The sequence below is a fragment of the Hyperolius riggenbachi genome, chromosome 2, assembly GCF_040937935.1.
Source record: "Hyperolius riggenbachi isolate aHypRig1 chromosome 2, aHypRig1.pri, whole genome shotgun sequence".
NCBI classification, from domain to species: Eukaryota; Metazoa; Chordata; class Amphibia; order Anura; family Hyperoliidae; genus Hyperolius; species Hyperolius riggenbachi.
Genome location: NC_090647.1, coordinates 402,323,682 through 402,351,637, shown reverse-complemented (window position 1 = coordinate 402,351,637; position 27,956 = coordinate 402,323,682). Strand labels below are relative to the sequence as shown.

General features: G+C 42.1%; 2 protein-coding genes across 4 annotated transcripts in view; one reads left to right on the top strand and one right to left on the bottom strand.

Moving 5' to 3' along the window:
- The window catches only part of LOC137546854 (ras and Rab interactor 3-like), a 272,031-nt gene that overhangs the window by 215,868 nt on the left and 28,207 nt on the right, over positions 1 to 27,956 (top strand). The gene's annotated exons all lie outside the window — the stretch shown is intronic.
- Positions 3 to 27,956, bottom strand: part of TMEM183A (transmembrane protein 183A) — a 187,792-nt gene continuing 159,838 nt past the window's right edge. The window contains exons 6-7 of the mRNA XM_068269794.1: positions 6,210 to 6,365; positions 3 to 1,655 (exon numbers count right to left, since the gene is read on the bottom strand). Coding sequence (XP_068125895.1) covers positions 1,470 to 1,655; positions 6,210 to 6,365 — 342 coding nt within the window. The 3' untranslated portion in view covers positions 3 to 1,469. The remainder of the gene's footprint in view (positions 1,656 to 6,209; positions 6,366 to 27,956) is intronic.

Below are 27,956 nucleotides of genomic sequence, written 5' to 3'. Positions count from 1 at the left end.
GGTGCTTTCAAAATGTATTTTAGGTTGCAGAAGTCTTGTTTTACACAAAGCATAACATTTGGGTACTCTGCTCAAAAAGATTATCGGATACTATATTTTGCTTTAACAGCAATATCAAATAAGCTAATCAATGAGATTACACAGGTGAAAAAGCTCTGTCATTGAGTAAATTTGTTCCAAGAGTGGGGCTTTAAAGTGGACCCTTAAGGTAGCCATACATCAGGCGACTTTGTGCCGATCGATCATCAAATCGGGTGAAAATCGGTGCAGCAAAGTGCATGCTCGACTGACAATGCAACTAATTTCGGGACGAAATTGGTTGCATAAGTGGATTGCACATGCTGCACGACTTACTCGATTGGCGTGCAATTTCGGGATGATCGATGAATACAATGAAACCCCTGGTGCTGGCCCCCCCAATGTTAAATGTCCTCCCATCGGTGCCCAGTGCAAGTTATACATTACCTGTCCGTGGCCTCCGCTTGTCTCCGGGCGCACTCTGCTCTCCATACACGCGAGCCCAATGTGGCAGCCTAGTAAGAGCACCCATATGACTTCATACACGCGTCAACGTTACTAGGCATCCACGTGGCGCTCATGTATGGAGAACAGAGTGCGCCTGGAGCCAGCGGGGGACAACGGAGGCAGCGGACAGGTATTGTATAACTTGCACCGGGGGGGACATTTAACAGAGGGATAGCGTCGGGCGCACCAGCTGTGGAGTCAAAAGGCAGATTCTGTATCGATTTCAGCATGAAATTGATCGGGAAATCGGCCTGCGGTGTATGGGCAGCCAACAGATCTCTCTCTAATCAGATTTGATTAGTGAGAGAGATTTGTCCCTTGGTTGAATCTGCCCATCATCGGAAGATGTATGGCTACCTTTAAGTGATTATAAAAGATACCATTGTTGACCTGGTTTAAAAAAATACTATTAGTCTGGATGCACCTGCAAAACTCATACCGCTAATGTAGGCACAGATCAACACTGTCAGAACACATACTTATTCTGTGTTGAAGACTCAAAATCAGTACATAAGCAGTAGTAGCATTTCTTTGATCGCATCAATGCCAGCATCATATTCTCTCAGTAAAAATCCAGTTTCTCATGTACAGGAATTATATTTCTATTATATCTGAGTGTAGTGTTTTTACATTTAAAAAAGCAAAGGTAAAAACATTGCATTTCAAAGAATTAGACTTAAAGACTGAAAACACCTGTTTCATAAATATAATCATCATGACATCACATGGAAACAGAGAAAAACATGAAACATTGTTTTTCAAAATATTCAAAACCAGGCTCATAGTTCAGTACTATATGATAAATGCCCCCTAGCAAAGAAGAGGAGCAAGAATGTCTATATAACAGATCTTGTATTATTCTACTCTCGTTCATTCAGTTTGGTTCCTAAATAGTGTTAATGCCATTAAATCTTTGAAAACATACAAAAATCTGTTTTAAGCAACTAGGCCTTGGTTGAAAATGGATATTTGGGATGCCACCAATCAAGAAGATGCACACTGTGGACTGGATCCAGTACCATCTGTGTTCCTTGTTCCCCACGAGTCTTTTTCCCATTCAGCATGGGACAATCTTGAAAGACCATCCGCACACGATGATGTCTCATGTCAGTACTCACATTTATTGTCATCTAGAATAAGGTGAGAAATTAGGTTGAAAATGAAACAGAACTAAATGGACTTTATCGCAGGGTACATTCATTTTAGAATACAGAGAAAGAATAGTTTAAAAATGTATGCATAAAATCCACATAAAGATGTCCACTTTAAAAATATTAGGGCCTTTCCCTTAGGTCCCATTGCTGAATATTAATATGGTAGGGGGATTTGGATCCAAATTTGAATAAGAATGGGTCAGTTTTAGAGATAGATGCAGCACTCAGATTGCATCGTATGGAAACAGAGCATTAAGATTTTCATTCTTGGGCAGTGTAGGATTTGTCCTCCAGCAACCATTGACTGCTGCAATGAAGATAGTGGCTTTAAACTGAGCAGTGTGTATACATTCTGAGCACAAATCCAGGAAAGACTGCTCCATACATGCAAACACTGCACAGGATAAGCATGGTAAAGCATTGTCCAGCATGGAGATCATAACTTTAGATAAATTAGACTAAACTGCCATTATGCGTAGTGGAAACTGAGAGATGGATGTGTTTTTCAAACCTTTGAAGTATTACTTGCTGTGCAGGCAGTGGTCAGCTGTATTAGCAGAACCTTACCAAGTTTGCTTAGAGAAATCCATGGTTGTTGTGCGACACCTCAATGTTTAGAGTGTCAGAAAATGTGTTAAAGAAGAACGCTGGGCAATGCATCCATCCTGGGCATTCCTGGTCCCATAAGTATAATTCTAATTTACATCTAAATGGAGTATAATTCTAATTTACAACACACTGCAATAATTAGCATCATAAATTGTCTTGTACCATATTTTCTATTGAAATCTATGGGGATGATTAATTTGTGGTAGAATACACAGACTGATTGAAGCTGAATTTAAATAGCTTGATCCCACAGTAGAAGGCTGCGTTATGTACATAGTAATGTAATGGACCAGAAGCTAATGCAATTAGTAGGTACCCTTCTTGGGAGAAGTGCCCCTGCTTAACCACTTCAGCCTTCAGTCGTTTTTCACCTTATGCATCCAAGCAATTTTCACCTCCCATTCATTCGCCAATAACTTTATCACTAATTATCACAATGAATTGATCTATATCTTGCTTTTTCCACCACCAAAAAGTATTTAAGCACAGGGCACCAGGGCACACATTGTACACTAGGGGGGACAGCGCTGTTGGTACTCTTGCATTCGACGATCATCTCCAATTTTCGCACGCTGTTACTGCACACATGATTAAGCATGTCAGCCCTACATTTTGCAGCATATCTGATCAATACATGCAACCAATTTCAGCCCGCAATTGGTTGCATCGTTGGTCAGGCCTGCTTTTGGCGGCAATGATTTTCATCAGATCAGAACGTCTGCCAAGTCACCTGATGCCCTTTTTATTGTCCAGCGCTGCGTAATATGTTGGCGCTTTATAAATACAATAAATAAATAAATGTATGGCCACCTGCTTTCACTTTTACGTTTCACTACATACTCATGCTATTTGGCACTCATGATGATACAATACGTTCCCTAGCCCTTAGTTGTACTCTGGCCAACACGTTATGGGGGGTCATGTGATGTGTGACTCCCGACACACGTGCACCGCTACTGTTCAGTTGCACCTCTAGTGTACAGTAAAACAGCATGTATGCAACTTAGAGTACGGAGGACCCGGCGGGGCTTTATAGCGGCAGACAGCCAGTATCCCTGGATATTGCTGCAACACAGGGAAAGGAACATGTTGCCAGGACCCAGAGCCAGGAAGAGAGGATTGCTGCCTACAAGTGAAGAAGAGGAATGCCCTGCCAGGACCCAGAACCAGGGGGAGAGAATCACGGCGGCAGGGAGAGGTAATATACCGGTAGCTTCCCTGCGCACTTTGCATAACTTTATTTCGTATCTTTTGAATATAAAATGCACTCACTTTCCCCCCAGGTTTTGCGTCTTATATTCCGAAAAATATGCTACAGTAGCAAGAAAAAGTATGTGAATTATATAGATTCTGCACAAATTGGTCACAAAATGTGATCTGATCTTCATCTAAGTAACAACAATAGACAATCACAGTCTGCCTAACCTAATTCCACACAGATAATTAAAGAGGAGCTTCAGTCTAAACAAACATACTGTCATTAAGTTACATTAGTTATGTTAATTAAAATAGATAGGTAATATAATCTCTTACCCACCCTGTTTTAAAAGAACAGGCACATGTTTGATTTCATGATGGCAGCCATCTTTTTGGTTGAAAGGAGGTGACAGGGAGCATGAGACACAGTTCCAACTGTCCTGTGTCCTGATCACCTCTCCCAGTTGCTAGGCAAAATGAATAACAACATAGGAAATCCTATCATGCTCTGCACAGCATCAGCATTTTTTTCTTTGAAGGGTGGAGCTTAGATAAAAATGCAGTTAAAAATGATGCTTTGGTAAGAAAAACAAAGTTCTGATGCTGTGAAACTGTTAAAGAAACACCAAGCCTTTTCAGTTCTGCTGAGTAGATTTTTAGTCCGGAGGTTCACTTTAAATGTTCCCATGTTTTTATTGAACATACCATGTAAACATTCACAGTGCAGGTGGAAAAAGTATGTGAACCCTTGGATTTAATAACTGGTTGAATCTCCTTTGGCGGCAATAACTTCAACCAAACATTTTTTGTAGTTGCAGATCAGTAATTCTTGACCATTCCTCTTTACAGAACGGTTTCAGTTCAGCAATATTCTTAAGATGTCTGGTTTAAGTCTCTTTCTTGAGGTTATGCCACAACATCTCAATCGGGGTGAGGTCAGGACACCGACTAGGCCACTCCAGAAGGTGTATTTTTGTCTGTGTAAGCCAATCTGTTGGTGATTTACTTCTATGCTTTGGGTCATTGTTCTGTTGCAACACCCATCTTCTGCTGAGCTTCAGCTGGTAGACAGATGGCCTTAAGTTCTCCTGCAAAATATCTTGATAAACTTGGGAATTCATTTTTCCTTCGATGATAGCAATAGGGATGGCCCTGATTAGGAGAACTCATGGAGAAGTATGTGATCAGCTGATAGATTTGTAAGATCCTAATTTGCTGTGATGACTTCCTGGTTTAACACATGATCATGACCAGCAAATCAGAACCTTACACATTTATCAGCTGATCAAACTGATCACATGCTTCTCCACAAGTTCTCCTAAGCAGGGCCATTCCTAGATAGCAATCTGTCCAGTTCCTGACGCAGGAAAGCAGCCCCAAACCATACATTACAGTTGGAATGAGGTTTTGATGTTGGTGTGCTGTGCCTCTTTTTCTACACACATAGTGTTGTGTGTTTCTTCCAAACAACTCAACTTTGGTTTCATTTGTCCACAGAATATTTTGCCAGTATTGCTGTGGAACATCCAGGTGCTCATTTGCAAACTTTAAATCTGCAGCAATGTTTTTTTGGACAGCAGTGGCTTCCTCTGTGGTATCCTCCTATGAATTGTATTATTGTTTTGTGTTTTAGGTATTGTAGATTCGTTAACATGGATGGTAGCATATGCCAGAGACTTTTCTAAGTCTTTAGCTGACACTCTAGGATTCTTCTTTACCTCAATGAGCATTTTGTGCTGTGCTCTTGCAGTCATCTTTACAGAACGGCAACCCCTTCGGGAGAGTAGCAGCAGTGCTGAACTTTCTCCATTTATAGACAATTTGTCTTACCTTGAACTAATGAACTGCAAGGCTTTTGGAGATACTTGTATAACCCTTTCCAGCTTTATGCAAGTCAACAATTAATGATCGTAGGTCTTCTGAAAGCTCTTTTATGTGAGGCATCATTCACATCAGGCAATGCTTCTTGGGAAAAGCAAACCCAAAACTGGTGTTTTTTTTATAGGGCAGCTGTAACCAACACCTTCAATTTCATCTCACTGATTGGACTCCAGCTCGCTGACACCTCACTCCAATTAGCTCTTGGAGATGTCATTAGTCTAGGGCAGCCTTTCTCAACCTTTTTACCCTGGGGGAACCCTGAAAATAACTTTTGAATCTCAAGAAACCCCTGTAAAAAATGTTTGATCTCGAGGAACCCCTGTATTTATTTTGCAAGAGGGAATGGTCTTTAAAAGTAGGTGAGACTGTTTATTTTACTACCCCCTATTACACTGCCACTTATGATACTGTCTCCTTATCCTAGTGCTTTTTATTAATGTGCTCCTTATTATTCTGACCCCCAATTCAGTGATTCTTTTTAAAGTACCCCCTATTATAATGTGCTCTATTATACTTCCCACGAGATGGGGGAAAATGCTAAGGAACCCCTGCAAAGTACCCTAGGAACTCTGGGGGTTCCAGGAAACCCTGGTCTAGAGGTTCACAGATTTTTTCCACCTACACTGTGAATGTTTACATGGTGTGTTCAATATAAACATGCAAACATGTAATTATTTGTGTGGTATTAGTTTAAGCAGACTGTGATTGTCTATGGTTGTGACTTAGATGAAGATCAGATCACATTTTACAACCAATTTGTGCAGAAATCCATATCATTCCAAAGGGTTCACATACTTTTTCTTGCTACTGTAATTAGTGTTTTCAGGCAAAGAGAATACTTACATAAGTTAATATCATGCCCATGACCACAGGGATGAAAATAAAGTTCAGTGTGGTAACTTGAAGTAGGCAACAATCATTATCTGGGTTAAAATTGACTTCTTTGTACTCTGTGGGCGGTTGCAGTTCAGTAAAGCAATGATTCTTCCGTTTTGGAGCCTAAATTAAAAAAAAACAAACAAAAAAAAAACCTTACAAGTTAAAGTACTGAATAAATTAATGGTGACTTTCAGTAAAGTATTTACACGTTCATATTACTAGCTGTACTCTAAGTACTTCACATAAAATAAAGTCATAATAGTAAGTTGGACACCAGGTTCCTTTATAGCTTGTGAGGGTGTTTATATCCAAGATAATACCTGCTTGTATTTAAAATGAACTTAAGTGAAATCTTAAAGCAAAACTGAAGTGAGAAAACTCACTTCAGGTTTGATGAGTAAAGGGATGACTGAATAGTATAGAGCCATCACATTCTTCCACCAGGCCCGTTGTTCGAGCCATATCCATGGTAAAGCTGCTCAGTCAAATAGCTCTTTGAACCTACTCGTGTCCCTGAGCAGGTCAATAGCTTTAATGGAATGACGGGCCAGGTGGAGATACGGGAAGGCTCAATACTATCCAGAGCCCTCCATCTACTCAGATACTGTGTTTACCCGAAAATAAGACAAGTTCTCATATTGACTTTCACACCAAACATGCGTTAGGGGCTTATTTCAGGGATGTCTACTTTTCCTATGAACAATCATCTACATTTATTCTTGAACAAGAAATACCCAATTTTTATTCAAATAAACTCCTACCATTACAATCTGGATTATCATAACTCTCCAAACCCTGAATTCCATCATTAATTTTTCAAAATCGACTTTCCTATTCCGTGTACAACAATCTACATTTACAGAGAGTCCAGCACTTGTTAATACTTATTGTTTTGAGTCTGGTGGGGGTATTTTGAGTGTGATTCTTTTGGAGGTTTCAACTTTACTTGGTGAAGGGTCTACCTGTCCTGTTGCATTTTATTGCCAATTAATTTTACTTTTTTACATGTGTACTGGAGTCATTTTGAGAAAACCAAGCACCGCTCATCAGAGGTGGGCTAATTCGTGATTTAAATGAGGCTTAATTGCCTCAGGTTTGCGGCTGTGAGAGAGGGGGTTACTTAGTCATAAGTCGGCTGTCTTGTATGCATTTCAAACGTCTTGCACGTGTCCTATTGCACGCATCCTTGCATTTCCTCCTTCAAGCCGGAAGGAGGAAGTGTGCGGTAGTGAGCCTTTCAGACGTTCAATAGGACGTGTGCAAGACGTTTGAGACGCATAAAACACAGCAGACTTATGGGTAAGTAACTGTAGGATTTCCAATATGGCGGATCATTGATTTAGTGATTAATTGAGCTTGTTTAGATGATTGAATAAAGATAAACATAATTTTTCCTTCCTTTAGGTACAGAAGGTGAATTTCATGAGATAAGAGTATGATTTATTATATTTTAATAGAGGTGTTCTGATTAAATGTTATTCATAAACAACTATCGTATTAGCTATAAATAATAGGTACTTCGTTTCACTTTAAAGTAAGATTTAAGGAAGAATCAGGCTATTTCTCCACTAGAGAGACAGAATGTTGATTTTAGATATTTGTCTTATGCTGGATCCACACGGTGCGTTCGCGCACTCGATTTCCCGCTCGATTCCCGTCGATTCGTTTATTTCAAACATGTCCGATTTGGATTTCGATGGATCGTTAGGTCGATTCACATGCAAAGTATGCCAAATCGACCTAACGATCCATCGAAATCCAAATCGGACATATTGGAAATAAACAAATTGACGAGAATCGAGCAGGAAATGGAGTGCGTGAACGCACCGTGTGGATCCAGCATAAGATTAAGTAACTTTGCAAATACCTGGACTGTTGTCCTAACCCCAAATAGCTAACAAAATTTGGAATGCAAAACAGAGATAGTCTTAGCAAAGTGTTTCTGTTTAAAATTCAACATAGAATGCACTGAAAAGAAAAACAAGTCTATATAAATGTGTGTATAATTAAGAATATAAAATATCTAGGGTGTTATATATATATATATATATCGGTATAATAGCCAGAATTCTGCTTTTCCCTTTATGAAGCAAGCTATTCCTGAAATTACCACAGAGCTGGAATGACATAGGTGACTGTTGACCAGAGCAGAGACAGCTAGATAAATCAGAATTTGACTTAAATGTTTGCACATATAAGCCAAGTGTTTACCAAGTTTGCTATGTGCAGGGCAAGCTGGATAAAGGGTTATTTTAGTTTATCAATGAAGCAATACCGATCTGTTGCAGTATGATATATCTATATATATTTGCTGATTTCCAAATACTAGCCAGGTTTTGAGGATGAATATAGTCAGAATGACAATAATTTAACTCCTATAATGCTAATCGTTGCCACATTGAAAATATATATATATATATATATATATATATATATATATATATATATATATATTTATTTAATGCTGATAAATGGAATAAATGTTTGTTATTTCAATCTTAATTGTTATAGGGGTAACAATAAAACCCACATCACACTATTAGTTATTGCCCGTTAAACATCAGTGCGAGTGAATTCTCATAAGAAAGTGTATCGTTTAAAACCCTGACAATGAATTTCAATATTAATCCAATGCAGATCATCAATAATGGAATCATATGGGATAGATATTAAATGTTGATTACGTCTTATGTGAACTTATAATTGTGATATTGTGCTGACCTGTGTGGAACGTGTTTTGGATAATATTATATTCTTCAGTCAGACTCGAGTTATATTAGTTTAGAATGTGTTTTTAGCATTATGCCAGAGAGTCACTGTGTAATGTCCAATTCTTCCAAAAAGCCAGAATGTTACAAAACCAGTTTGAGATGGTTAACAATAAAGCTAAATAAACCAGTTGGAGACACTAGGTAATCAATTCTAATCAGATAGCTGTCCACTGGGGAATTTTCCCATTGTTCAATCTCGAGGGGAAGGTTATACGAACTGGGAGATCAAAGTTTATTCTATTAATACCACATTCAAAATTCAAAGATGGAACAATAGAGCCACCATAGTCATGGATTATAAGTATTACCATAATAAAATTGTTTAGGTCCATTAGTGATCCTAGAGTGTCCCTAGTGGAGAAATCTAATATTTCATTTGGGTTAAAAGTTAATCAGGAGAAAAACACCCACTGGTCACTGATAGGCTGGACGATTTGATCCTCTGGGCAGGATTAGAGATAATGATGGAAATAAAGACAGCGGGGCTGAGTCATTAGGCATCATTATCATCACCAGAGTCACCTGATAGATCCATCTACCCTCACGGCTCTCACATTTAAAAGGACACAAGGCCAATACCATCCCTACATTGAAGCATCATGCTGTGGGGATTTATTTCAGTGGCAGGAACTGGGAGATTATTCAGGATAAAGGGAAAGGTGACTGCAGCAATGTACAGAGACATCCTAGATAAAAACCTGCTCCAGAGCACTCAGACTGGGGCGATGGTTCGTCTTTCAGTAGGACAATGACCCTAAGCACACAGCCAAGATGTCAAAGGAGTGGCTTCAGGAAAACTCTATGAATGTCCTTGAGTGGCCAAGCCAGAGCCCAAACTTAAAATGGCTGTGCACTAACACTTTCGATCACACAAGATAGAGCTTGAGAGCTGTTGCAAAGAGGAATAGGCGAAAATGCCCAAGGATAGGTGTGCCAGCTTGTGGCATCATATTCAAAAAGACTTGAGGCTGTAATTGCTGCCAAAGGTGCATCGACAAAGTATTGAGCTAAGGCTGTGAATACTTATGAACAAGTGAGTTCTCAGTTCATTTATTCTTAACAAATTTGTCAAAACCTCAAGTAAACTGTTTTCACATTGTCATTATGGGATGTTGTGTGTAGAATTCTGAGGAAAAAAATGAGTTTAAAGGACAACTATAAATAAGGAAGTGTTCGAAAACTACAATGTACAAATGTCTAAATATTTTTTAATAGCTACTGTGCATCCGGAAAGTATTCACAACGCATCACTTTTTCCACATTTTGTTAGGTTACAGCCTTATTTCAAAACAGAATAACTACGTTACAGTTTTTTTCCCTTCAAGAATATGTGACACCTATGCTAACCTAGAAATAAAAAAACACATACAGTATATAAGTGGATAAATACTGGTTCTACTTACATAACAGATGTATTGCACTGTCCATGTTATGATTCCTGTGAATTTTATAAAGGAAAAGCAGAGAATCCTATTCTAGAAAGTTTCCATCTTGGTTACCTGTGACCTCCTATATATAATAATATATATATATATATATATATATATATATATATATATATATATATATATATATATATATATATATATATATCTGCAGCGTAGGTTAGCCAGGTCCTCTGGACTCCTGGAACCTCCGGCAGGCAGGCTGCTGGCCAATAAGGATGCAGGGGAGAAGACGCGGCGAGTAGAGAGGGAGGAGAGAGGCGGCGCCGCCGCTACGTCATGGCTGGGGGCGGCGTCAGGCACGTTACAAGCACGCGCGTTGCAGGCTGCCCACCGCCGCCCCCAGCCATGACGTAGCGGCCGCCTCTCTCCTCGCCGCCTCTCCTCCCCTGCATCCTTATTGGCCAGCGGCCGGCAGCTAAACATAATGAGCTGCTGGCCGCAAAATTTAACGAGATGCGGCAGAGAGGCCGCGATCTACCGGTAGATCGCGATTGACCTATTGGGCAGCCCTGTCCTAAGGTATGCAATAACTCCAAACCATAACAGCAGAAAAAGTTTTGAATGCAGGATTAGCATATTTATCACTTAATACACTCAGACCAGTTGCTGTTGAAATTTGATTTTTATGGAGACAATCCCGCTTTAAAAACCAAAACAATTTTCACATTTCAGCGCTCTTACCATTCATTCAGCAATAACTTACTTATCACTCTGAATGATTTTATTTTTTATGCATTGTAAAGGGAATAATAAGAAAAGAAAAAAAGGGGAAAAAACATTATTTCTCCATTTTCAGCCATTATAGTTTTAACCATTTCAGCCCACGGGTTGTTTTCACCTTATGGACGAGAGGAATTTTCAAATTTCAGCTCTCCTCTCTTTCATTCCCCAATAACTTTACCACTACTTATCACAACAAAATGAACTATACCTTGTTTTTTTCACCATTAATTAGGTTTTCCTTGGGTGGTACATTATGCCAAGTACGATTTTATTCTGAATGCATTTTAATGGGAATAATAAGAAAGAAAAAAAAAATAAAGAAAAAAAAATAATTTCTCAGTTTTGGGCCATTGTAGTTTTAAAATAATACATGCTTAGGCTGAATGGTTTTCGGTTTTAATCAAACATCGTGATAAGGCCCAAGACGTTCTTCAGCTTGTCAAAGGGGTGGTTTTCATGCTGCTGGCTGCGGTTACCTACTCTGCTACCAGCCTCCTCCTCCAGTAAAGTTTCAATTCCATTCGGCCTCACCACATAGCATAGCCGCGGGGTGAGCCGCGGCCTTGCAACGCTGGCCGCGAACAAAGTGATGACACACTTCCTGGTACAGGCCTCGCGTTACTATGCAAACACTCTTTCCCTCTTCACCGCAGCTCACTTCATAGCTATGCAATGCAGTGAGGCCAAATGGAATTTAAACTTTACTGGAGGAGGGGGCTGGGAGCGGAGGAGGATACCAAAAGCAGAGTAGGTAACAGCAGCCAGCGGCAGAGAGGCGGGAAATAGAGAGGGATCTGCCTATATACACGAGGGGAGGAGGGGGATGGATTTGGATGGCTAACCTGTACTGCAGCACCTATACACTGGCTAACCTGTACCACGGCACCTGCAGCACTGGACCGCAGGTGGCGCAGGATCTGCCTCAAGGGCAGCAGAGTGGTGCTAGCGCTGGTCTGAAGTTTCATGGTGAGGCATATACCAGCAGCGCAGCATCTCCTGGACCTAACACCAGTACTTCCATAGACCCTGGTGAAGTGGTGAGCACCAGAATGGAAGTTGAAACTGGTTTGGTGGCACGTGCATTAAGACGAGTCACAGCCACCAAGAAAACGGGCCCGTACTACCCATAGTCTTCCAGAGGTGCTGGCAAATCCCAATTGGCAATCCCCTGGTTCCGCCACACCCGTACTGCCCCCTTTCACCGCCCAGTCTGGAGTCCTGGTGGAGACAGATAATCTAGGATCAGCCCTAGACTTTTTTCATCTGTTCTTCACCGAGGATCTCTACGACTTAATTGTGGCTGAGACCAACCGGTATACCACACAATACATCACCGACAACCCGGATAGGTACTATGCCCAGCCTTTCCGGTGGAAACCACTCCAAGTTTCCGAACTTAAAACTTTTTTGGCCCTTCTCCTTAACATGGGTCTAGTTAAACTGAATGTATTGCGGTCTTATTGGTCTACGCACCCAATACTTCACCTGCCCATGTTCTCTGCTGCCATGTCCAGGTCACGATTTGAGAACATCCTGCGCTTCCTGCACTTCAATGACAACACAACCTGTCATGACCTGCTTATGACCGGCTCCACAAAATTCGGCCCTTCATAGACCACCTGTCATCAAAATTTGCAGATGCTTATACCCCTGAACAGAACATCTGCGTAGACGAGTCCCTCATAAATTTTACTGGGCGCCTTGGCATCAAACAGTACATCCCAAGCAAGCGCGCCCGGTATGGGGTGAAACTGTATAAGCTCTGTGAAAGGGCCACAGGCTATACTTATGGTTTTAAGGTCTATGAGGGAAAAGTCTAAAAATTGGAGCCGGTCGGATGCCCTGACTACCTGGGGAGCAGTGGCAAGATTGTGTGAGACTTGGTATCACCTTTGTTCCAGGGGTACCATCTTTATGTGGACAACTTTTACACAAGTGTGGCCCTCTATCAGCATTTAAAGATAGAAGGAATCCGCTGCTGTGGCACCGTGCGGCCTAGTCACCGGGGCTTCCCCCAACGGCTCGTTAGTACCCGGCTTGCACAGGGGAAAGGGCTGCCTTGTGTACCGATGACCTGCTTGCGGTGAAATGGAAGGACAAGAGGGACGTTTACCTTCTGTCAACCATTCACACAGACACGACAGTGCAAATTCACAGGGCAACTGAGGTCCCTGAAAAACACCTCCCCGTCCACGACTATAATGCTAACATGGGAGGGGTGGACTTCAATGACCAGATGTTAGGGCCCTATTTAGTTTCCCGCAAAACAAGACACTGGTATAAAAAAGTGTCTGTTTATCTAATTCAATTGGCTATTTACAACAGCTTTGTTCTCTACAGTAAGGCTGGGAGAACTGGATCTTTCCTTAAATTCCAAAAAGAGATCGTTATGGAACTCCTGTATCCAGGAGGTGCCGTGGCCCAACCCCAAAATTTAGTTAGCCGGCTACATGAAAGGCACTACGCCTTTCCCATTCCGAGTGCCCCAATTCAACGCATCCCAAGAAAACGTTGTCGTGTCTGCAGCAGGGCAGGAATAAGGTGTGACACCACTGTTTACTGTCCCACCTGTCCTGACCAGCCTGGCCTATGCCTAGGGGAGTGTTTCCAGAGGTATCATGAGGAGATACACTTTTAGAGAGTAGGGAATTCCAGACATAGCAGTATGCACGCAAGGGTCTCTGTGCTATTTCACACTGGCTGGAAAATTATTAGCGAAAGTCACACTTTGCGCCCCCCTACGCCGGAAGTGCTTGACTTAACGCTAGTGCATGCCTACGTTACTTCTGCGGCAATTTGGGTCGGCACGGAAGTCATGTTAGTCTACGGCAACGCAGTTAATTACTAGGCAGAATGCGATTACTAGGTCGAATGCTACTCTTGCGGTATTCCCTGAAGGTCTGTTGTGGGCGATGCGGTGCGCGCGACCCACCGAATACGCCAATATGCAGTGTGAACCCAGACATCAGGTTTCCAGAGACCCTAATACACAGTGCTGCCAGAAACCTCTCCTTTCACTTGGGACAAAGTGCATAATGTACTTTGCCACATCTCTGTGCGATTTGCACTTTGCAATGTGGGGAGGAGAGGTTTGTCCTCGGAAAGGTAAGAAAAAAACAAAACTAAAAAAAAAAAAAAAAAAAGGTAAGCAAAAAAGTTAATGTTTGGTTCCCAATGTTAATGTTTGGGTTAAAAAATGTTCAACAGAGTTTATAAAAGTTGATGTTAATGAAGTTATTGCTTTGCTGCTTGCTTGTTTTTTGTGTTTTTTTTTTTCTTCTCTCTTTTTTACATCCTTTACCCTTCCAGGTGGACCGACCGACCGACCAACCAGCTGCAGCACTGATGGTGCATCCTGACAGAAGCATTGTGCGTCTGTCGGATTACACACAAGTCGGTACATGCAGCGCTGCAGGACGAGATTTCTCCTCCGCAGTAAAAAGATACGTTTGCCGAGGAATATGAGCTGAGGGGCGGTGTTGGAGTTCCTATGCTTTGGCAAGCACTTTGTATCAAAAAAGAACTCTGGCAATGATTTGTTCATCCACATCGATCGGTGTGAATGGAGAAATCGGGTTTGCCAGGGCATACAAGCTGAGTGGGTTTGGACGTTTTTGGGTGGCAGCTCCTATGTCCTGGCAGACGCCTCCCCTCTTTTTTTTCACATTTTTTGGCAAATATTTTTTCATCCACATTGATTGATTGATTGTTTGATGTTCATTTTTCCTTTCAGCCCAGAGTGCATTACCCGTATGCCCAATATAAGGAGTATAGCAGAAACTCCTAATACTAAAATGCCAGGACTGACCCCACAAATGACCCCATTTTGGAAAGAAGACACCCCAAAGTATTCCGTGAGGTACATGGTGTGTTCATAGAAGATTTTATCTTTTGTCACAAGTTAGCAGAAATTGTTGTTTGTTTGTTTTTCTCAGTGTCATTTTCCGCTAACTTATGACACAAAATAAAATTTTCTATGAACTCACCATGCCCCTCATGGAATACCTTGGGGTGTCTTCTTTCCAAAATGGGGTAATTTGTTGGGTTTGTAAACTGTCCTGGCATGTGGGGGGGTGCTATATTGTGAGCACCTCCCTAAAGGTACTCATTGGACTTTGGGCTCCTTTGCGCAACTAAGCTGCCAAAAAAGTGTCACACATGTGGTATCGCCGTACTCAGGAGAAGTAGCATAATGTGTTTTGGGGTGTATTTTTACACATACCCATGCTGGCTGGGAGAAATATCTCTGTAAATGGACAATTGTGTGTAAAAAAATTGTTTTTAAAATGACTATTTTTTGATTTTTTTTTTTACACACAATTGTCCATTTACAGAGATATTTCTCCCACCCAGCATGGGTATGTGTAAAAATACACCCCAAAACACATTATACTACTTCTCCTGAGTACGGCGATACCACATATGTGACACTGCCCAGGTGCGTTAAGGGGCCCAAAGTCCTATGAGTACCTTTAGGATTTCACAGGTCATTTTGAGGCATTTGGTTTCCAGACTACTCCTCACGGTTTAGGGCCCCTAAAATGCCAGAGCAGTTTGGGAATCCCACAAGTGACCCCATTTTAGAAAGAAGACACCCCAAGGTATTCCATTAGGAGTATGGTGAGTTCATAGAATATTTTATTTTTTTGTCACAAGTTAGCGGAAATTGATTTTTATTGTTTTTCTTCACAAAGTGTCATTTTCTACTAACTGGTGAAAAAAAAAAAAATCTTCTATGAACTCATCATACACCTAACGGAATACCTTGAGGTGTCTTCTTTCTAAAATGGGGTCACTTGTGGGGTTCCTATACTGCCCTGGCATTTTAGGGGCCCAAAACCGTGAGGAGTAGTATGGAAACCAAATGCCTCAAAATGACTGTTCAGGGGTATAAGCATCTGCAAATTTTGATGACAGGTGGTCTATGAGGGGCTGAATTTTGTGGAACCGGTTATAAGTAGGGTGGCCTCTTAGATGACAGGTTGTATTGGCACTGAAGTGCAGGAAGCGCAGGATGTTCTCAAATCGTGACCTGGACATGGCAGCAGAGAACATGGGCATGTGATGTATTGGGTGCGTAGACCAATAAGGCCGCAATACATTCTTTTTTACTAGACCCATGTTAAAGAGACTCCGTAACAAAAATTGCATCCTGTTTTTTATCATCCTACAAGTTCCAAAAGCTATTCTAATGTGTTCTGGCTTACTGCAGCACGTTTTACTATCACCATCTCGGTAATAAATCAACTTATCTCTCTCTTGTCAGACTTGTCAGCCTGTGTCTGGAAGGCTGCCAAGTTCTTCAGTGTTGTGGTTCTGTGATGCATCCCCCCCTCCAGGCCCCTCTCTGCACACTGCCTGTGTATTATTTAGATTAGGGCAGCTTCTCTCTTATCTTTTACAAGCTGGATAAATCCTCCTCTGAGCTGGCTGGGCTTTCACATACTGAGGAATTACATACAGGCAGAGCTGTCTGCACTCTGCAGGAAGAAACAGCCTGACACTTCAGTGGAAGATAGCTGCAGGGGGAAAGAAACACACAAATGATCTCTTGAGATTCAAAAGGAAGGGTGTATACAGCCTGCTTGTGTATGAATGTATTTTCTATGTGTGGACATACTGTACATCAACCTACTTCCTGTTTTGGTGGCCATTTTGTTTGTTTATAAACAAACTTTTTAAAACTGTTTTTAACCACTTTTAATGCGGCCAGGAGCGGCGAAATTGTGACAGAGGGTAATAGGAGATGTCCCCTAACGCACTGGTATGTTTACTTTTGTGCGATTTTAACAATACAGATTCTCTTTAAGGAGAAGGCCCCAAAATATGTTAAGTTCGGAAACTTGAAATGGTTTCCCCCGAAAAGGCTGGGCATGGTAGCTTCTTGGATTGGCGGTGGCATATTGTGTGGCATAACGGTTGGTCTCAGCCACAATTAAGTGGTAGAGACCAGCAGTGATCAGAAAAAAATTCTCTCACTGCGGTAGGGTGAGGGTTTGGCCGGGTGATCAAAAGCCTGCAGGGGGCAGATTAGGGCCTGATCTGAGGGATAGGAGTGCTAGGGGTTGACAGGAGGTGATTGATGGGTGTCTCAGGGGGTGATTAGAGGGGAGAATAGATGCAAGCAATGCACTGGGGAGGTGATCGGAAGGGGGTCTGAGGGGGATCTGAGGGTTTGGCCAAGTGATCAGGAGCCCACACGGAGCAAATTAGGGCCTGATCTGATGGGTAGGTGTGCTAGGGGGTGACAGGAGGTGATTGATGGGTGTCTCAGGGTGTGATTAGAGGGGGGAATAGATGCAAGCAATGCACTGGGAAGGTGATCGGGGGGGGGGAGGTGCTGAGGGAGATCTGAGGGTGTGGGTGGGTAATTGGGTAGATTAGGGTCTGATCTGATGGGTAGCAGTGACAGGGGGTGATTGAAGGGTGATCAGAGGGGAGAACAGATGTAAATAATGCACTAGGGAGGTGATAAGGGGGGGTCTGAGGGTGTGGGCGGGTGTTTGGGTGCCCGCAAGGGGCAGAATAGGGTCTGATCTGATGGGTAGCAGTGACAGGTGGTGACAGGAGGTGATTGATAGGTGATCAGGGTGTGAGTAGAGGGGAGAATAGATGCAAGCAATGCACTGGCGAGTTGATCAGGGGGGGGGGGGTCTGCGGGCGATCTGAGGGTGTGGTCGGGTGATCAGGTGCCCGCAAGGGGCAGGTTAGGGTCTGATGGGTGGCAGTGACAGATGGTGATTGATGGGTGATTGACAGGTGATCAGTGGGTAATTACAGGGGAGAATAGATGTATACAGTACACGGGGGGGGGGGGTCTGGGGAGGATCTGAGGGTGTGGGGGGTGATCAGGAGCCCCTAGGGGGCAGTTTAGGACCTGATCTAAAATGTAGCGTTGACAGATAGTGACAGGGGGTGATTGATGGGTTATTGGGTGCAAACAGTGGTCTGGGGGTGATCGGGGGGGTCTGAGGGGTGCTGTGGGCGATCAGGGGGCAGGATCAGTGTTTGTGTGTGCTTACTAGGGGGGCTGCAACCTGCCATGGTGGTCCCTTGATCACTGGGACCACCAGGGCAGGAGGCAGCCTGTATAATACACTTTGTATACATTACAAAGTGTATTATACACTTTGCATGCGGCGATTGAGGGGTTAACAACCCGCCGGCGCTTCTAAACAGCCGGCCAGTTGACGTCACGGGTGGGCGGAGCGATGCTGCATGCGATCCCCGGCTGATTAGTCCCCCAGGTGCCGCCGCCAATTGGCGTTACGCGGTCCTGGGGGTGCCACTTTGCCGCCGCCAATTGGCTGTGGGAGGTCGGCAAGTGGTTAAGGGTTTTTAAGACTGCAGTCCTTAAGTGGTTAACCAAGAATGACACATTTAGAGTTTTAGAAAATGATAACTCCTATATAAACACCAAATTAGTATTTTATCTAATTAAAAGTAACAGTAAATGCTTGGAAATGGTTTAGAACCAATTATGTACTACAATTAAATATATATATTTGTTAAGGGGTACTTGTGATAATGTTTACTATGCCAGGGGGTACTTGGTGAGTACAGGGTTTTATAAGGGGTACATACCAATAAAATGTTGAGAAACACTGGGCTAAACTATACTGGGGGCACCTATACGTGGCTACCTATACTGGGGGAACTCATACTCACCATCAGTGTGCTGATCCATCATTGTGCATTGAAAATCGTGAATCGAAATTGCAATTTCTGACAGAAATCGTGCAATTCAATCTTTTCCTAAAATCGTTCAGGTCTTATACATGCTACCGTAATTAAAACCCACAAATTTTATATACCCATTTGTACTGGTAATTAAAACGTTTAAAATATTTCCCTGATACAATATATAGTGACAAAATTTTATTTGGAAATAAAGGTGCATTTTTTCAGTTTGACATCCATCACAAATTTTAAGCAAATAATTTAATAATAATATACTCTCTTGACACACATATTAACCACTTCAGACTTGAGGCATTATTTTCCAAGTGCGCCTATGGCTTTTTTGCATTTCTTTTAGATAGGGACTGGTTAAAGTTAGGAGTAGGTGGTGGGTGGAAAAAAGGTTAGGAGTAATTAAAGGGTGGTTAGGGTAAGGCATAGTTAGCAGAGGGTTCAGGTGAGAGGGTACAGTGGGTGATCGCAAAATATCGGTTAAATTACTGATATTCTACTACAGTGGATATTCTATTACCGTTTTTTTATGCTCATTACTGTCATTTTTTTGCGGCAATTTTTCCTCACGGTGTAATTATAGATAAACCCTGTTTATGCTTAAAGGGAACCTTAACTGAGAGGGATATGAATGTTTCCTTTTAAATACCAGTTGCTTGGCAGTCCTACTGATCGCTGTGCCTGCAGTAGTGGCTTAATCACACGCCTGAAACAAGCATGCAGCTAATCTAGTCTGACTTCAATCAGAGCACCTGATCTGCATGCTTGTTGAGGGGCTGTGGCTAAAAGTATTAGAGACACAGAATCAGCAGAAGAGTCAGGCAACTGGTATTATTTTAAAAGAAAAAATCCATATCCTTCTCAATTTAGGTTCCTTTTAACACTAGCTTTCCCCTATCTATGCCTAACCCCAGCCACCTCACAGACTCCTAACACTAATCCTCCCCAATCTATACCTAACATTAATGGGTGTCCCATAGGCAACCAAGTTAAATGCCGCTAATAGCAGCTATAACAGTAAATTTGGGTGCCGGAGTCGCTCGTTAAAAAAACTGGCACCAAGACTGTCCACTATGGAAACTGCAGCTATAAATAGCGGGTACTGTGGCACCGGCTATTTTTATGTTTATACCCTATATATTTATAGCAGCAGTTACTATAGTGGGTGGTCCAGTTGATCGCGATTTTTGCGCCCCATTTTACTATTATAGCGATATTAGCGGCGTTTTACAGGGGTGCCTATGGCGGCAACAAATTTATGAGCACGTACTGTGTCCACATTTAGGTGACCCCTCACAGCAGCTCCTGCCACCTCAAAACACAGAATTGAGGTAACAGAGAACTGCTGTGAGAGAAACAGAGAGAGAGGCCACACTTGTTCCTGCGGAAAACAGTGGCGTTTTCCCACGGTCAATTTTTTGCTTTGTTGCGCCTGCGTCATCCACCATAGACTGCCTGCACCTGCCAGCAGTCTATGGGAATTGTACGCGCATTATGATTTCATGCGGCAAGGAATCTTTTTTTTTTTAATCGTGCAAATTGCGGCCCGGAAAAACGAACACGTGCATCGCCATTTAAAAGCATTATGTGCATTGTGCAAAATCACACGTTTCACGTTTACAAGGCATGGCCCAATTAGCCCCAAAAGGGAAAAAATTCCTTCCCGACTCCAGATGGCAATCAGATAAAATCCCTGGATCAACATCACTGGGCATTACCTAGTAATTGTATCCATGGATGTCTTTCAACACAAGAAAAGCATCTAAACCCCCTTTAAATGCAGGTATAGAATTTACCATAACTACTTCCTGTGGCAATGCATTCCACATCTTAATCACTCTTACAGTAAAGAACCCTTTCCTAAATAAATGGCTAAAACGTTTTTCCTCCATGCGCAGATCATGTCCTCTAGTCCTTTGAGAAGGCCTAGGGACAAAAAGCACATCCGCCAAGCTTTTATATTTCCCTCTGATATATTTATACGTTAATTAGATCCCCTCTAAGGCATTTTTTTTTCTAGACTAACCTTTCTTGGTAAGCGAGACCTTCCATCCCTCGTATCAGTTTTGTTGCTTGTCTCTGCACCTGCTCTAAAACTGCAATATCTGTCCTGTAATGTGGTGCCCAGAACTGAATTCCATATTCCACATGTGGTCTTACTAGAGAGTTAAACAGGGGCAATATTATGCTAGCATCTTGAGTTTTTATTTCCCTTTTAAAGAGGAGCTGTTAGGTATAAGGTCTCAGAGAAAAAAAAACACATATCAGTAGCTAAAGATTGGCTGTACTTACATTACATATTCATTTCACTGTCCACGTTTGGATTTCACAGAATTTTTATATAGTATTTGCAGAGAATGATGCTCCTGACAGCTCATGGCAGGTTCCATGTTTGTCTGTCTCCTATGAAGCCAAATGTGTTGTCATGTCCTGCCTGCTTCCTGATGATTCCACTCAGAAAAAATACAACACTACTGTGCAGTGAATATTAATTAGCCATGTGGCTAGGAACAATAGCGGACTCATGCAGTATACTCTGCCCTGAGATTTTTCAGTGCTGGCTGTTGTAACATGAGCCTGTGACTTCTCACTAGCAGCCGAGGGGAGGACCCAAGCAGCCCCAGAATGCTTTGCAGTATGGTATGCGGCCTGTCGTCCTTTTAAGACCTTGTGTCTAACATCCTTGCTGTTCAGCACACATCAAAAGTAAGAGAGATTTTTAACTTCAGTATTGGCTTTTTGGCTTCCTTCTAAACTGTTTAACACCGGAGAATAGAGGTTTAAATTAGCTTTTGCAGCATGACAGTTACTCTTTAATGCATCCCAAAATGTTATTAGCTTTAGCTGCAGCGGCTTGGCATTGTATACGATTATTTAACTTATTGTCGATGAGACGCTGCAACGAGAAAGGGAATAGGAGTGCATCTGAGGCTAGATAGATACTGGTGGTAGGGGATTCAATTATTAGGCACACAGATAGGGTAATCTGTCGAAGGAATCGTGAATGCCGTACAGTCTGTTGTCTCCCGGGTCCTCGGGTTCGGCATGTAGCAGAAATAATTGACAGAATATTGCGTGGGGCTGGGGAAGACCCGGCTGTCATGGTACACATTGGCACCAATGAATGATTTTCAGGTACTTGGAGATAAACTTAAAGCAAGTACCTCCAAAGTGGAGTTTTCTGAAATACTGCCAGTGCCACGTGCTACATCTGAGAAACAGAGGGAGCTTAGGGAGTTAAATAAGTGGCTGAGAAAGTGGTGTGAGAAGGAGGGGTTTGGGTTCCTGGAGAACTGGGCAGACTTTGCAGTCGGCTACAGGTTCTACAGCAGAGATGGGCTGCACCTTAATGGGGAGGGTGCAGTTGCATTGGGGGAGAAGATGGCTAAACGGTTGGAGGAGATTTTAAACTAGGATCTGGGGGGAGGCAGGAGGGTAAAGTCTCAATATGTAAACAAGATAAGGTAAAAAGACAGTGGGAGCCTAACATTATGGGGGGGGGGGGGGGGGGGACGACGACGACAGTGTAAAGAGTAAGGAGGTTGGTAAAACTTCAAGTAGCCCATTTCAAGTAACTCAAATTGGAAAATGTGGTGGTAAAAATATAAAGTTCATGGTAACCAATGCTAGGAGTCTTGCAAATAAAATGGACGAACTAGAGTTCATTCTGATTGACAACGGCATTGACATTGTGGGAATAACCGAGACATGGATGGATGAAAGCCATGGCGAATTTAGAGGGATACAATGTGTTTAGGAAGGATAGGACAGGGAAAAAAGGTGGAGGGGTTTGTCTCTTTGTTGAGGACTCTTTTACAGCTGTCCTAAACAATGAGATGGATGAAGATTGCGAAGATGTGGAGTCTGTTTGGGTAAATATTCATGGTGGAAATAAAGGTTGCCAATTGCTTATTGGGGTATGCTACAGGCCACCACATATTCATGAAGCTGCAGAAGTAAAAATGAGGTCATAGTTATGGGTGACTTCAACTTTTCAGACATTGACTGGGGCAATATTATGCTAGCATCTCGAGTTTTTATTTCCCTTTTAATGCATCCTAAAATTGTATTAGCTTTAGCTGCAGCGGCTTGGCATTGAATACGATTATTTAACTTGTTGTCGATGAGTAATCCTAAGTCCTTCTCCAAGTTTGATGTCCCCAACTGTATTCCATTTATTGTGTATGGTGCTAAACCATTGGTACGACCAAAATGCATGACTTTCCAGATGCTGTTGCAACATGTCCCTATCTTCCTGAGAGTTGATGATTCTGCACAATGTTGTATCATCTGCAAAAATAGCAACATTGCTTTCTACTGCATCTACTAGTTCATTAATAAATAAATTGAAGAGCACTGGATCCAGTACAGACCCCTATGGGACCCCACTGCTAACAGTTACCCATTTAGAGTATGATCCATTGACCACAACTCTTTGTTTTCTATCCATTTGCCAATTCCCTATCCATGCACACAGACTCTTCCTCAGTCCTTGCATCCTCAACTTTTGCACCAGACTTTTGTGGGGAACAGTGTTGAAGGCCTTTGCAAAGTCCAAGTATATCACATCTTCAGCATTCCCAATATCCACATTAGCGTTCACTACCTCATAAAAGCTGAGCATGTTAGTCAAACAGGATCTGTCTTTAGTAAACGTTGAGGATGCAAGGACTGGGGAAGAGTCTGTGTGCATGGATAGGGAACTGGCTAATGGACAGAAAACAAAGAGTTGTGGTCAATGGATCATACTCAAAATTAGAGACTGTTAGCAGTGGGGTCCCACAGGGGTCTGTACTGGGTCCAGTGCTCTTCAATTTATTTATTAATGACCTAGTAGATGCAGTAGTGAGCAATGTTGCTATTTTTGCAGATGAGACAAAATTGTGCAGAATCATCAACTCTCGGAAAGATAGTGTCATATTGCAACAGGATCTGGATAGGATGGCTATATGGGCACATAAATGGCAGATGAAATTCAATGTTGAAAAATGAGAAAGTCATGCATTTTGGTCGTACCAATGGTCTAGCACCATACACAATAAATGGGATACAGTTGGGGACATCAAACTTGGAGAAGGACTTAGGAGTACTCATCGACAACAAGTTAAATAATCATACTCAAATAACAAGTAAAATAATCGTACTCAAATAATCGTAGCTGCAGCTAAAGCTAACAAAATTTTGGGATGCATTAAAAGGGAAATAAAAACTTGAGATGCTAGCATAATATTGACCGTTTAACTCTCTAGTAAGGCCACATCTGGAATATGGAATTCAGTTCTGGGCACCACATTACAAAAAAGATATTGCAGTTTTAGAGCAGGTGCAGAGACGAGCAACAAAATTGATATGTGGGATGGAAGGTCTCACTTACCAAAAAAGGTTAGATAAACTGGGTTGATTTAGTCTAGAGAAAAGATGCCTTAGAGGAGATCTAATTAACATGTATAAATACTTTAGAGGGCAATATAATAGCTTGGCGGATGAGCTTTCTGTCCCTAGGCCTTCTCAAAGGACTAGAGCTGACGCCGACTGGCCGAAACTACGGGACCCGTAAGTGGCTGATACAGGAAGCGGAGGACGGCGGCGTGGGAGCGATCCGTGCGTATGGGGCTGGAGGAAGCCCCAGGTATGTTTAAAATCTTTTATCTGGAGTCTCTGCTTCCCTTTAAGATGTGGAATGCATTGCCACAGGAAGTCGTTATGGCAAACTCTATACCTGCATTTAAAGGGGGCTTAAATGCTTTCCTTGCGTTGAAAGACATCCATGGCTACAATTACTAGGTAATGCCTAAAGATGTTGATCCAGGGATTTTACCTGATTGCCATCTGGAGTCAGGAAGGAATTTTTCCCTTTTGGGGCTAATTGGACCATGCCTTGTAAGGGTTTTTTCGCCTTCCTCTGGATCAACAGGTATATGTGAGGGAGCAGGCTGGAGTTGTACTTTATACTGGTTGAACTCGATGGACGTATTTCTTTTTTCAATCAAAATAACTATGTAACTATGTAAAGCCATGCTGATGCCGTCCAATGCCAAAAAAAAAAAGTGTACATTGAGCAGGGAGGCTGGCCAGCATCTTTGTGTAAATCTTTTTCAGGGAGTGTCTTTATAAAGAATAAAGGCAATGTTGAGAATCCCCATGAAGAGATGGACTAACCCAAAACCTGTCGGTTCTGTCAGATTTCTACTACCTACTGTAAGTGACAGAAACATAGAAACAATGTATGACTCATTTTACTCTGGAAGAAGCGTACTTCTTATTTGTGTATGTTTACAAGTATATTACATTTTAAGATTTTTGCGACAGTTCCTCTTTAAAGTGACTCTGTAACAAAAATTACAACGTTTTTTCTACCATCCTACAAGTTCCTAAACCTATTCTAATGTGATCGGGCTTGCTGCAGCTCTTTCTACTATAACCATCTCTGTAATAAATCAATGTATCTTTCCCCTGTCAGACTTGTCGGCCTGTGTCTGGAAGGCTGCCAAGTTCTTCAGTGTTGAACTGTTCCTCTATGCACACTCCAGTGTGTGTTTTATTTACATAAGCCAGCAGCTTCTCTGCTATCTTATCAGTGGTAGAAGAGAGCTGGATAAAAATCCTCCTCTGGAGGCTGTGAAAGGAGCTGGTCTGTCACATACTGAGGAATTAACGACATAGGCAGAGCTGTCTGCAGGAAGCCTGTAATGTTCAGTGCATGAGAGAAGCTGGGGACAGAAGGTAAACACACACAAGTGATCTCTTGAGATTCAGAAGTAAGGCTGTATACAGCCTGCTTGTGTATGGATGTATTTTCTATGTGTGGACATGCTGTACATCAACCTACTTCCTGTTTTGGTGGCCATTTTGTTTGTTTATAAACAAACTTTTTAAAACAGTTTTTGACTACTTTTAATGCGGCGGGGAGCGGTGAAATTGTGACAGAGGGTAATAAGAGATGTCCCCTAACGCACTGGTGTGTTTACTTTTGTGCGATTTTAACAATACAGATTCTCTTTAAGAATGATGACTGTTATGGCTGTAACAGTCATAATACAAATATAAACTAACTACTGACGTGAAGAAGGATCGGGTATCAGCGGCGAACAGCAATCGTTAACAGATGCATCTTAAAGAGACACTGAAGCGAAAAAAAAAATATGATATAGTGAATTGGTTGTGTACTATGAATAATTACTAGAAGATTAGCAGCAAATAAAATATTCTCATACTTTTATTTTCAGGTATATAGTGTTTTTCTAACATTGCATTATTCTATAATATGTGCAGATTACACAACACTCAGCATTCAAAATGAGTCTTTCAGAGCAGTCTGTGAAGTAATGAAGTCTCCTCTGGCAGAGGAAAAGTAAACAGTACAATAACACTTGAGATAATAAAAGTCAGATAACAGCCCTCTCCACGACTAAACTTGGTCGGAGAGTTAATAGCTTTTTTGCATAGAGATAAAAACTGGAGTTTCTTAACTCTTCCTGTACTGGAAACAATTAGACTGATGTATCTGATCTTAATGTTTTATTTCTTAGCTGTACTACACATACAAATCATAATATCATAATTTTTTTTTCGCTTCAGTGTCTCTTTAACTACCATGGCAACAAAGGTGTGAACAATCATTTAATTGCAAGAAAATTATCACATTGGGCAACGGGGATATGAGCACTCAGTGATCCGTCATGACGGTCGCAAATGCCGGTAAACATTGTTTAACTAATTTCCGTTTAACGATATTATGCGATATCGCACAAACAATCATTCAATGTGAAAAAGTTGCAGTCGCCGCAGACATCGCATCGTGGGTATGTATCTTCAGGCACACTGATTGGTTCAGGGACCTAATGATCCCTTGCACCAATCATTGCCATGGGGGGACATGAACACTTTTATTTATTTTTTTACATTAAAAAAACATTTATTTTATACAATTTTTTTTTAATGAACGCTGTCTCTTTCAGAGACAGTGTTCATTGGGGGCTGGGAGGACAATGATTGGCCAAGGGATCACATGATCCCTTGGACCAATTACTGAGCAACTAGAGTCAAGGGATCACATGATCCCTTTGCCCAATCCGTGGTGGAGGATCTGCGGTCACGTGCATGCACACATGCATTTACAAGAAGTAAATACTTCCTGTTTGGTGGCGCTTTTTAATGATAGCTGTTAAGTGTAACAGTGATCATTGCGGCTTCGGGGGTGGAGATCGGGTAGAGGGATGACATGGTCCCTTGTTCCAATCGGTAGTGCAGCAGGCATGCGGGTGCATGCATGCGTGCACACAAGCTATTGTTTGTGGAGGCGGTTTTAGCCTTTGACATAGCTGCTACGTCCTGTCGGCTTGATAGACACTATTATATGATGTAGCAGCTACGTCATTTCGTTTGAAGTGGTTAAAACATTTTTAGTTGGCAGCACCTTTTGAGAATGGTCACAGTTTTTGAACAAAAACAGTGATCATTCTCGGCGTAACAAACTTGGATTGGCTCAGGGGACTTCTGTCCCATGCCATCAATCCCCCGATGCCAGAACCATCGTGAGCATGCGCACAGCCCTGCAGATTGCACAGACATGAGCCTCATGTCCCTGTGGCTGCAGCAGCACCAGCAGCGGACATGGGGCTCACGTCTGTGCGGCTGAAGTCCAAGTCTTACCGGTAATGTGATTTCCATGTAGTCCCACATGATGGGGCTGGAGATTACTCTTCCTGCCTGAAAGGTGTAGGAAATGCAGCAAGGCTTTAAAAGCACATCACAGCATGCAGACCTCAGTGTACTTTCCGATTACCTTGTCAATATGCATGTGTACATATTTAATCTCTACTACTCACCATATCGGTGGGTATTTGTAGGCCCATCATGTGGGACTACATGGAAATCACATTACCGGTAAGAGTAATTATGGACTTCCATTAGTCTTACACGATGGGGCTGGAGAGACTTCCAGATTACTACCTCCTCAGGGCAGGACAGTGGAGGACAGAACCTTTCTTCTGAAAGCCATGTCTTGATTTGACTTCAGATCCATTTATAAATGTATACAAAGAAGGCCATGTGGCTGCTTTGCAAATTTGAGAGAC